We start from the raw sequence: 12625 nt of genomic DNA on the forward strand, positions 1-12625 counted from the left end.
CTGCTGGTGAGGTCAGACATAGTACTCTCTGAGCATCGCGTCTTAAGTAGGATTTAGTTTCTGCTTGGCTGTGTTTTTGCGAGGAGGCAGTTTGGCCACACTATATGACTCTCAGGATCTTAGTTCCCCCATCAGGGATTGGACCCCTGCCCCGTGTGGTGGAAGCGGAGCCTTAACCACTGTGCGGCCAAGGAAGCCCCTTGGCTGTGTTCTTCTACGCGGAGGGCACCTGTCTGAGTTTGCTGCTGGGCAGGGTCTGCTGCAGTGTTGCCTTTGGCTGGCTGGGACACCGTCATGTACGTTGAGTAAGTGGCAGAAAGAGTGAGAGCTCCCGAACGAAGTTAATGAAAACAGACGTGTTTAAAACATGGCTTCCGAGGGGTCTGACTTCCTCCCCTGAGGTCCCTGGAAGTGACAGCCCTCTGGCCCCACCACTGTTGTCGCCTCCCCCCTCATACGCCTACCCTTCTGCCAAGGACAGTTGATTCTGCTCTGAGCACTTTGTGTGAATTCGATGGGAATTGCTTCAGTTATGGTGCAGAAAGTGCTGCTGAATTTCTGAAGTTAGCCCTGCAGCCGGTGTGCCTGACTTACAGCTGTCATTACAAGATGACACAGTGCCCAGTGGGATTACCAGGGCCTTAGGACAGGAAGAGTCAGCGTAATCAGGGAGTGACAGGCTCCTCCTGCATCCTTCAGCTCGGGCTTTGCCCTCTAATGAAAGAGGGGAGCTCTCGGAACCCCACACCCTCTCCGCACCCACAAGAGACCCTCCCCAGAGGCCCTGAACCCTGAGTTCTGTCTCTGGACCACAGGGCCCTGTGTTTAAACTGATAGCTGGTTACCTTCCGAATGTCATGCTTTTAAAACACAGGTTCTTCCTGCTTATCTGGAAATTAACTAAACAGGTAAGAATTAAAGCCTGTAGTTCTAAGAAGTGTTGGCTTCAAAAAACAATAACCACAGCCCAATCCAGAGGGACGGTTTGTGTCACCTCTTCCCATTTAAACGTGTGTGCTGATGTTATGATTATTTTTATATGCTCTGTTTTACTCTGCTTTGACTTCCCAGGGAGACACAGAAAGAGAATGAATGAATGAATGAACGAACGAACATTATGGGGGCTTGGGGAAAGGTTGTTGTCAACTGGTAGACCTTTGGGTGTTTGTGTGTCTCTGGTTATGAAATGCCTCCAATGGCACCCCGCTCCAGTACTCTTGCCTGGAACATCCCATGGATTGAGGAGCCTGGTAGGCTACAGTCCATAGGGTCTCTAGGAGTCAGACACGACTGAGTGACTTCACTTTCCCTTTTCACTTTCATGCACTGGAGAAGGAAATGGCAACCCACTCCAGTGTTCTTGCCTGGAGAATCCCAGGGACGGGGGAGCCTAGTGGGCTGCCGTCTATGGGGTCGCACAGAGTCAGACACGACTGAAGCGACTTAGCAGCAGCAGCAGTGGTAAAGAAGCTGCTTGCCAACACAGGAGACTTCAAGAGAGACAAGTTCAATCCCTGGTTCAGAAAGATCCCCTAGAGGAGGACGTGGCAACCCACTTCAGTATTCTTGCCTGGAGAATCCCATGGACCGAGGAGCCTGGTGGGCTACAGTCCATAGGGTCCCACAGACTCAGACATGACTGAAGCAATTAACCACACACACAAATGACTTAAAGGGGATTCATTTTTATTCAGCTTTTTTAAATTGCTAATTTGTGTTGAATGCTTTTATTCTAGTCACTGTGCTTTCCGTGTGTTATTTCATTGAATTCGTCGCAACACCTCTGTGGTGAGTCTTGCTAAAAGCCCTTCTTTAAAAAATTAAAAAGACCCTTTTGTTGTTACAAAAGTAATCCATGTACAGTGTAGAAAGTTAGAATATCTAGATAAATGTGACTAAGAAGATAAAACTACCATGTACCTGTTGCCCAGAGCTGAGCATTGCTAGCCCCTCAGGGAGAGCTTTTCTGATTTTTTTTCTGTGTCTATATGTGTGCTTTTCATCTCGTTTAATACCCTGGCTGTATTCAAATGTCCCCCTTTGTTGCTCAGATGTCATTCATATCTGCTCATCTAAAGTGAGATTCACCGAAGGACCCCACATTGCAACTGGTTGTTACAGCCTTTGAACCCCTTTTAATCTAGCAGAATCTCTTTTTCTTCGTGATACCATCCTGTTGAAAAAACTGGACCAGCTGTACTGTGAGATAACCTACCTCCTAAGTTTGTCTGATTGCTTCCTGTATAACTTATTTCTCTGTCTTCTGTACTCCCTGCGAACTAGACCTCAGCTCTAAAAGCTTGACAGATATGAGTTACACATTCTTGACTAGAATCCCCTCGTAAGTGGGGTCCTGTGCTTCCTGTTTCATTAGTGATGCTGAGATTGATCGCTGAGTTAGGGTGGTAGCATTCTGACCTTTCCTTTCTGAAGGAAAGTCTTGTGAGTTTGTCTGCATTCAAATGTCCAAACTCCTAAGTGGTTTTTACGCCAAGAACAATCCTTGCCAGAGTCAATAATTTCTTTAGAGGCCGTAGGATGAATGTTTTATAATTGTTATTTTGTTGTGTTTTTTGTTGGTGTTCTTCTGTAAAGTAGAATTTTGCCTTATCCAGCTGGATTATCTGTGCATGCTAAATCACTTCAGTTGTGTCTGACTTTTTGCAAGCCAATGGACTGTAGCCCACCAGGCTCCTCTATATTCTCCAGGCAGGAATATTGGAGTGGATTGCCATGTCCTCCTCCAGGGAATGTTCCCAACCCAGGGATCGAACTCACACCTCTTAGGTCTCCCGCATTGGCAGGCGCGTTCTTCACCGCTAGAACCACCTATCTGTATATCGTGAAATACTCTTCCTACAGGAGAGACAGATTACATGCCCAGTTTTTTGCCTTAGATTGCCAATTTTTTGTTGGGCTTCCTTGATATTGATATTGGGCTTCCTTGTTTTCCTGATTGCTCAGTTGATAAAGAATCCGCCTGCAATGCAGGAGACATCGGTTCGATTTCTGAGTTGGGAAGATCCGCTGGAGAAGGGATAGGCTACCCACTCCAGTATTCTTGGGCTTCCCTTATAGCTCAGCTGGGAAAGAATCTACCTGCAATGCGGGAGACCTCTGGATTAGATCTCTGGATTGGGAAAAATCCCCTGGAGAAGGGAAAGGCTGCCTACTCCAGTAGTCTGGCCTGGAGAATTCCATGGACTGAATAGAGTCCATGGGGTCACCAAGAGTCGGACATGACTGAGCAACTTTTACTATCACCAACTTTTAATACAGAATGCTTTAATAGACTCCTCAAGTATTAATACAGTTCACTTTTTCTGCTTTCTCTCTTTTTTTTCCTGAGTATTATAATGTAAAATTATGAAATTTCATTAGTACTCATGAAATTTCATTAGTTCCATGTGTTTTGATTCACTTTAATCCTTCATGTTGCTGTTCAAGTTGTCACAGTGTTGGCCAGTGGACACCCCTTCCAGGTTTTTTCCGCCTTATAATAGAGCCCATTTATTTATATTTGCAAGCTGTTTGCCCTCTGGCATACCTAGATAGTCTAGGCTCACTGGAATCGACCGTTTCTCCCTGCCTTTATATGCTTCAAATAGTAATTGTGTGAGAGCCAGAATCTAGCTGCTGAGGGTTGCTTGCTGCCAGTGTGACGCTTCTTCTTGACAGTGGACAAAACTAGCAAGGAAGGAAGGAACTGTGCTGAGTCGTGTCCAGCTCTTTGCGACCCTATGGACTCTAGCCGACCAGGCTCCTCTGCCCATGGGATTCTCCAGGCAACCATACTGGAGTGGGTTGCCACGCCCTCCTCCAGGGATCTTCCCAACCCAGGGATCAAACCCAGGTCTCTGACATTGCAGGTGAAGTCTTTACTGTCTGAGCCATCAGAGAAGCCCCAAACTAGCAAATATCTTCCTACAAATCTGTGAGTTGATAATTGATATTCTCAAATCGATTTTAACATCACCCTGGTTTTACTTAATTTCTTTGATTTATAAATCCATTTTTCTCTTTCACTAAAAATGTTTACTAGCTTTATTCTACCACGTAAAGAAAAGAAATTTTAAATAAATGGATTTTTACACATCTGGCAGCTTATGGAAGAAGCTGAGTGACTGTTCCACCACAAAAAAAGACACTCATGTGTTTCCAGTTCCATCGACAAGGCTTTTCCTAACCATAATAGCCTACTGTTATTGTCTGGGCCATAGAGCCATTTTTTAGTATATTTGACTGATCTGTGAGAAAAGTTTAAATGCATGCTATACACCACAAAAATATATAGGGTGGTAAGTTATAGTCTTAATTTTTATGGCTGTTATCTCTCCATATAAAATGAAGTGCATTACTCATTGTGTGAGGCTTGCGGCATATGTCTCCCAGTGTTTTTAGGGAGGTGTGAATATTTACATTGCAGCCAGTTGCACCAGGAATTCCTCCCACCTGTGCAGACTTTTCTTGTTTTCTGGTTTATGTACCTTTCACCACGTCCTTGCTGTAAAGGCAAACTGCCACGGTTGAGCCTGACTTTGTTGTGGAAACTCTGTGCCCTTTCTGCTGGACGCCCACCTCTCTGTGTATGACGCCCGTCTCTGCTTCTGTTTGTAGGTACCTCTTCGCTCTGCAGGTGAAGCAGGACCTGGCTCAAGGCAGGCTGGCATGTAATGACAACAGTGCTGCCCTCCTGATCTCGCACATTGTACAATGTAAGTTCTTTTGATCTCCTTCAGGAAGTGTGTGGGAAATACACAGCCATCTGCTTGGTGAGGGGAAATGACATCTACCGCAAACAATGTTTTCGGCTGATGTTGCATTAGCACAAAAGCCAGAGGCTGGAAAGTAGCACTCTTAACATCATTTAATACTCCTGTCCTTCCGTGGGCTTCCCTGACGCTAAAGAATCGGCCTACAATGCAAGAGACCTGAGTTCTGTTCCTGGGTCAGGAAGATCCCCTGGAGAAGGGAATGGCAGTCCACTCCAGTATTCTTGCCTGGAGAATTCCATGGAGTCTGGAGGGCTACAGTCCACGGGATCACCAAGAGTCAGACTTGATTGAGCAACTAACACTTTCACTCTCTTCCCCCAGATGTTGACCTGGGAATTCTGTGTCCTGGTGGTTGCCATGCTTTTCAAGATGGAAGATGTAATTGTTGAAAACTCAACTGACTCGGATTCAGTTGAATGGATGGTGGCCAAGTAGACGAAACTAGTTCAGTCCTGTTCTTGGATTTAATATTCATCATTGAATATGACACTTTAGCATTCAGACATAAGACATAAAACTGTCCAAGATTTCCCTTCCTGTACTCTGCTCAAGAGTTCAGTAAACCAAGACACATGACCCTGGATAGAATCCAAGTGATGCTTGAAGTAGACATTTTAACTTTCTTACACTAAATAAAGGATAATTAGATTGTGCTCATTCTAAGGCTTACTGACTACCCACCTAGGCATTTTTTTTTCTCTTGGTAAGGCAGAAGTTACTTTAAATACACACATTATGTTTCAGGAAGGGTAGTATGTACATAGACCAGGGTCAACATATAGAAACACTAGTATATAAATACTATCATACCATTTTAAAATTTCCATTGTATACAAAGCAATCCCATGTAATCAGGCCCAGCCTGTCCACATAGGTGCCCAGTTAACAAGACTCCAGGTTTGTAGGAAGGGTCACTCCTAGTAGTCAACAAACTACTTTAGTCCAAAATGACCAGGTGTTTGTGGAAACCATGCTTATCGTCTTTTGTGTGTGTGCATGAAAGTGAAAGTCGCTCAGTCATATCTGACTCTTTGTGACCCCATGGACTATATATACAGTCCATGGAATTATCCAGACCAGAATACTGGAGTGGGTAGCCTTTTCCTTCTCCAGGGGATCTTCCCAACCCAGGGATTGAACTCAGGTCTCCCACATTGCAAGCGTATTCTTTACCAGCTGGGCCACAAGGGAAGTCCAAGAATACTGGAGTGGGTAGCCTATCTCTTCTCCAGCGGATCTTCCCAACCCAGGAATCGACCTGGTGTCTCCTGCTTTGCAGGCAGATTTCTTTACCAACTGAGCTACCAGGGAAGCCCTTTTTGTACATGGGCATGGTTGAATATCTACCAGACTTAATAGATGGGTGTTTTCTTATTAATTTGAAAAAAAAAAATGTGAAAAAGAAAGGACAGGCACCCCCCCCCCAAAAAAGTAATCTTTATTAGACTTTACTATGTTCTAGTTCTTTGTATTATCTCAGATCTGTGTATTATCTCATTTAATTTTTGTAACAACTCCCATGAGCTCAGTGCTGTTTTCCCCATTTTAAACTGAGGACACTTCGGTGCAGACAGTTACCTAACTTTTCCCTTTCATGTGTTTGGTCTTCTGTCTTCTTACAGTAACAGTGGAGTGAGCAATGTTTTGAATCAGGCAATCCTCGTTTCTATTAGTTGACTGATCAGCCTGCAAGTTACAAAGTCCCTCACCTCTCTTTCCTTTGGAACAGGGGATTAATAGAAGCTGTTTCCTACAGCTGTGAAAATGAAATGATAGCATCAGTATTCAGAATATGCTAGGAGTTCAATAAACGCATCCACCTCTCTTTGTTATCACTCACCTGTGGCCCTCCCTTTCCAAACAATGGGAAATTTTGAAATAAAACTTCCTTATTGGAACAGCCACTTCAGGAAATGTCTCCGACCCTGGACTTTTGGTGAGAGAAGAAAAATTTACTCAACCATTTCTGATGCCATTTAGTCTTGTAGCCGCTTTCTCTTAGGCCCCTTCCTTTTTAAAGTCTGTGGTTAGAGTAAGCCACGCACATGGGAAGTGGAGGGTCACTGAAGTCCAGAAAGCCATGTGCTCGCTCCAGGGGACCCTTCACCCCCAGACATCAACAAGGGCTCAAAAATCCCCTGAATCTTGAATTCTCCACAGGAGGTGAAATAGGTGGGTCCAGAAGTACTCCTGCTATTTCCGTTCTCTCTGATACGCAGTTTGGTGACACACTTTCAATATTCTTATACTTGCAAAACCCTGTTTCTGTATTTCTGAGCATCCCATACATTTATTGGGCTTCCCTGGTGACTCAGTTGGTAAAAAACCCAGCTATAACGCCGGAGACCCATGTTAGATCCCTGGGTTGGGAAGATCCCCTGGAGAAGGGAAGGGCAACCCATTCCAATATTTTTGCCTGGGTAATCTCATGGACAGAGGAGCTGGTGCACTACAGTCCAGGTGGTTGCAAAAGTCTGACACAACTTAGCAACCAAACCATACACCGTGTCACAAAGGAGAATCTTCTGTGAATGGTGTGTTCATTGAAATGACTGATCATTATTTACATGATCAGTACTGTAGAAGGGGTCAGTTCATCTCCCTTCTGCAGAAAGTGATATTAGTGCTGATGGAAAATTTTCTCTACTGAGCTGTATTTTCATCTCATCTTTTCCTATATACACAATCCGATTTTTAAAAATTTTCCTCTTTTCATTTGAATGCACTGTCATCTTTCAGACATATTTTTCATTGGTTCCTTTGTTGCTCGTCTTAGATATCCCCTGTACAAACTTTGAGCTTTTAATTTTCCCTAATCGACTCTGAGAAGACCAGTAGGAGAAGCTGATGAAGAGAAGATTCGAACACTAGGTGGGCCTGTTTATAAGAGGACCTCTCATGTAGTGTGGAGGCCGACTGGGGTGCATTTCAGCAGGTTGTGTGTGCATCCAGTCTGAGGCTGTACAAGCACAAGTTTGCCCAAGCACATCTTCATGAGAGTTCAGGAAAATCACAAGATCTGGAGTTGTTCTTTTTATCTTTTGCTGAGAGTAGACTGATAAGGAATTCAGTATATACATCAGCTGATATAAGGGCTTCCCAGGTGGCGTTCCTGCCAAGGCAGAAGATATAAGAGGTATGGGTTTGATCCCTGGGTCAGGAAGATCCCCTGGAGGAGGGCATGGCAACCCACTCCAGTATTCTTGGCTGGAGAACCCCATGGACAGAGCAGCCTGGTGGGCTGCTGTCCACAGGATGGTAGAGAGTCAAACACGACTGAGGCGATTTAGCTTGCACGCATCAGCTAATCTGACATCTCTGATTAAAAAATAGCAAGTCATATCTTGAACACATCAATTCTCAAACTCTCCAGACATAAGCAGGTGCCACTTTCTAATTCCAAGAAGAAAGCATGTGGGACAAAGTAAATTTCATAGTCATGTTGCCCTTGCATTTTAGGAGCTGAAGGGCAAGTGATTCCAAGGAAAAGACAGTTCAGGTGTATTGACCTGGATGCCAGAGGACAAACTGGAAGTCTTAACTCTTATACTGAATTATGGAAAAGACTGTGTTTTGAAATCCATGTATGTTAAGAAACCCAAACTCAAAACTCATTAAAAAAAAAAAAAAAAATTCAGGGTTTAGGTGAGTCCCCACCCGCCCTCACCATATGCAGTCAGTCTTCGTTATCTGTAGATTTCATGTTTGCAAATGCACCTGCTCTCTGACGTTTCTTTGTAGCCCCAGAATTAGCATTTTTGGTGCTTTCAGGTTCACGTGCAGACAATGCACAAGATGGTAAAAACATCTGAGTCACCTCCCCCACACACCTCCCCAGCTGGGGGCCAGAGAAGGTGATGCTCTGCTTTCTGGTTTCAGCTCTCATACTGGAAACAAGTATCCTTTTCATGATCCATTCAGTGCCACACTTCTTGCGTTTCTGTGCTTTTTGGTGACTTCCCTGTTTAAATGGCCCCCAAGTATCGTTGCTGAACCACAAGTGCGGGAAGGTTCTGACGTGCCTTATGGAGAAATAAGGGCTTCCCAGGTGGCTCAGTGGTAATGAATCTGCCTGCCGTTGCAGGAGATGCAGGTTCGACCCCTGGGTTGGGAAGATCCCCTGGAGGAGGAAATGGCATCCCACTTCAGTATTCTTGCCTGGAAAATTCCTTGGACAGTGGAGCCTGGCAAGCTACAGTCCATGAGATCGTAAAGAGTCAGACATGACAGCGGCTGAGCCCACACGCACACGTGGAGAAACACGTGGGTGCAGATATGCTTCATTCGGGCCTGAGTTACAGCGCTGTTGGCTGTGGGTTCAATGTTAATGAATCAACACAGTGCATAAAAGAGGATGTATTTCTACAGAAGCATACAGAAAACTCGGCTGGTTGATGAAAAAGTGTTTCAAGGTTCTTAGAGGAACCTAAGCTCTTATTTCCCCTGGGAATGATGGTTTGGTATTCATTAATTTGATATTTTATAGGGAGTTGATAGAACACTGTTACTATGAATAATGAGATGCACTGGGCTCTTTTGAGCCAGGATAGAAGAGATTGCCGAAAAGACAGTGCCGTCATCATCAAGGCCTCCAGTGGGTGGTGGCAGTGTGGTGGTTCCCCCACTTCCATGTTGTCCTTTGTGATAGAAAGTGGCAACTTAGGGAGGAGGAAATTTGTTAAGAAAGGGCAGTTAGGAAATAATATTGATTTTGCCATAGCAGTCGGAAGCTAGTGAGTGATTGATTGTTCCAGTGGCCCAGCTGGTGCCAGGCGAGTTGGCACTGTTGGGTGCAAAGCAAATATTCTCGGGGCCTGTGAATTATAGCAACATATAGTGCATATCCTGCGTGATTACCAGGGTGCGTTGCCCAAAGTGTGACAAGCTGCTTCACAAGACAAAGTGAAGGGTGGGTTTCATAGCAACGGTTAACTTGCTTTTCCTCTAAACAGCTGGGCTCCGTTCATTTTATTAAGCTTGTTACACAGACTATATGATAAGGCACACTGTCCCATCTGTACTGAATTGCTATAAACTGACCTGGAGTCAGTGTTGTTAAAGGTACAATGATTACTTTAAAGCTCTATCCTTTAATTTTCCAGGTTAGAGCAGTTAGGGGACTGTGTTGAGGTTACATGAGAAAAATAGGCACCCTCTTTCTTGTCGATGAAAATTTTGTAAGGATTTGCAGTCTGTTGGGTCATTTCTGATAATAAGAGCCATTTATTTTTACCAAATTAGATTAGGTACCTTTCATTGTTGTTCTTTAGTTGCGTCTGACTCTTTCGCAGCCCCATGGATTGTTGTCTGCCAGGCTACTCTGTCCATGGGATTCTCCAGGCAAGAATACTGGAGTGGGTTGCCATTTCCTTCTCCAGGGGATCTTCCTGACCCAGGGATCAAATCCATATCTCTTATGTCTCCTGGATTGGCAGGTGGATTCTTTACCACTGAGCCACCTGGGAAGCCCATTATATACTTTTACCCCTATTTACAATCATCTTTTCTCTACATTTCACTAATTGTTATATGTGCATTTCCAAAGTCGATTTTGTCAAGCCCTGAAAGTCAGAATGTTTTGATCCGCTTGTTTAGAATTTACTGCCTAAAGTAGAAGCAACCCCTAGTTGGGTGGGGAGGAAGGAAAACCAGGAACGTGGATGGCCAAAGATGAATGATTCTGAAGTTTTCTTTCCAACGGGTAAAGAAGAGAAAAAGTGGAAACTGTCATCTTACATTGGCAGAGCTGTTAAATCCATCCTCCCGTCCACAGCTTCTCACATCTCGCCCTTAGGATACTCACCAGCTGGGATCGCCTTATGTTCTTGGCTACTTTTTCCAGTTTACTAGCTGGGGAACAGTCCACTGGGAATGTAACAAACTGTGAACTGTTAATCACATGTGGCTGGTTTTTCTTTCTCCCTTTCTTTGTAGCTGAGATTGGGGATTTTGATGAGGCATCGGACAGAGAGCACTTAGCGAAAAATAAGTACATACCTCAGCAAGATGCGCTAGAAGACAAAATCGTGGAATTTCACCATAACCACATGTAAGTCTCCCTTGTTGCTTCCTTTGAGCTGTTTCTCTCTGTCCTCCGACACTCATTAAGTACCTGTACACACGCACAGAGTAAGTATTGGGAAGAAATATACAAAGAGGGAGGGAGGAGAGCCCAGAGGCTTAATCAGTGTTCTCACTTATCCTGGACTCTCAGAGGTGCAGGTTACCCACTCAAGACCAAACCCCTGGACTCCTTCCTTGCTTTTTTGTGAGATAAGAATAACACTGGCATTTTAGGACCCTGTGATTTTGAGTAAGAGAAAGAGTGTAAGACCAAGTACCAGGAAATCAGGAAGTCAGGACGACGTAAGAATAGTGTGGAAATGGGGAACCTTTGTTCACCTCCATTTTGGTTTCTTTCCTTTGATCCATAAAATATCTTCAACTATCCTCTGTGCCTCCTGTTTTTGTTACTGCGTTTCAAGGAAAGCACTTGAGTCCTGGTTGATAGTTGCCTTTGATAGTGTTGCTGTGAACTTTGCAAATTTAGGGCTATTGTTAAGTGACTAGAAAGTTGTTTCAGCATGATGGAGTTTTGCTTTCATATGACCTTAAAGGAAACTCTTTGAGATTCAAAAAAAAAAAAAAAACTGGCCAAGTATGACATTGACTTTGGGGGTTTTGTGTTACACAGGCAATACAGCTTTTGTTCCACTGGCTTGACTGTGAGTTATAAAGAACTGGAGGCTGGGTGTCGTCTGATCAGGTAGCCCCATTGTTAGTGATGAAACACCTTTTTATTTACCAGGAGAAGGTGCTTAATCTTGAGTTCATAGACAGGGAGTTCAAATCTCCTGGCCTTTCTCTTGATTTTTTTGTATTCTCAGTGGACAGACACCAGCAGAATCGGATTTCCAGCTCCTAGAGATTGCCCGCAAACTGGAGATGTACGGCGTCCGATTGCACCCGGCCAAGGACCGGGAAGGCACGAAGATCAACCTGGCTGTGGCCAACACGGGGATTCTAGTGTTTCAGGTAAGAGCGTTTAGAACCAGCTCGGTTCCCTTGGTGATGGAGAGATAAGAGTTGACCTTCAACTCTGATTCCATGTTGGGTGGTCCAGGCTAAGATCTCCGATAATTATTTTTAGATGACAAAGGGAACAGACAAACCTTGCTACTGGGTTTCCTGTTTCTTTCCATGCCCTCACACTTGCAGACTGGATTTCCTTTGCCCTTGCTCTGCTTGGGGAATCTGTGCTTGCAGATTTCTTTGTGTTTAGTGACTTTGTGGGCTTCCCAAGTGGTAAAGAACCCGCCTGACAGTGCAGGAGATGTAAGAGATGCAGGTTTGATCCCTGGGTCAGGAAGATCCCCTGGAGGAGGACATGGCAACCCAATCAGTTCTTTCCTGGAGAATCTCATGGAAAGGGGAGCCTGGCAGGCTATGGTGCATAGAGTTGCAAAGAAGCGGATACGACCAAAGTGACTTAGCACATTGACCTTGTAGGATCACAGATATCTGTATCTCTCTGTGGACCTAACATAGAACATAGTTGAATGGAATCGAGATTTCAGATCCACAAAGTAAGCACCTTTTTCACACTTGGTCATGATATTCATCTTATTTGTTAACCTAATTTGAGTTTGTTTGTTTGTTTGAATGGATTTGGATTTTACCTAAGTCAGCTTGTTTATGATTTCGCATTTACCTAACTTAGAGGATACAGCAACTTTATGAATTCCTAGAAGCTGTGTCCATGTCCTGCTGTAATTTTGCAGCAAAACATACTGTTCTTGGACCCTTACCTGTGTTTTATGAAAGGACATAATACTCTGCATTCGGAAATG

The 12625-nt window shown here is 44.3% G+C and overlaps 1 protein-coding gene across 3 annotated transcripts in view; it reads left to right on the forward strand.

Annotated features, from left to right (window-relative positions):
• The window catches only part of FARP1 (FERM, ARH/RhoGEF and pleckstrin domain protein 1), a 304622-nt gene that overhangs the window by 229325 nt on the left and 62672 nt on the right, over window positions 1–12625 (forward strand). For all 3 annotated transcript variants that reach the window (XM_052649975.1, XM_052649976.1, XM_052649977.1), the window contains exons 6-8: window positions 4618–4715; window positions 10710–10824; window positions 11663–11810. In XM_052649975.1, coding sequence (XP_052505935.1) covers window positions 4618–4715; window positions 10710–10824; window positions 11663–11810 — 361 coding nt within the window. The remainder of the gene's footprint in view (window positions 1–4617; window positions 4716–10709; window positions 10825–11662; window positions 11811–12625) is intronic.

Source organism: Budorcas taxicolor, chromosome 12 (genome assembly GCF_023091745.1).
Source record: "Budorcas taxicolor isolate Tak-1 chromosome 12, Takin1.1, whole genome shotgun sequence".
In the NCBI taxonomy this organism is placed as follows: domain Eukaryota; kingdom Metazoa; phylum Chordata; class Mammalia; order Artiodactyla; family Bovidae; genus Budorcas; species Budorcas taxicolor.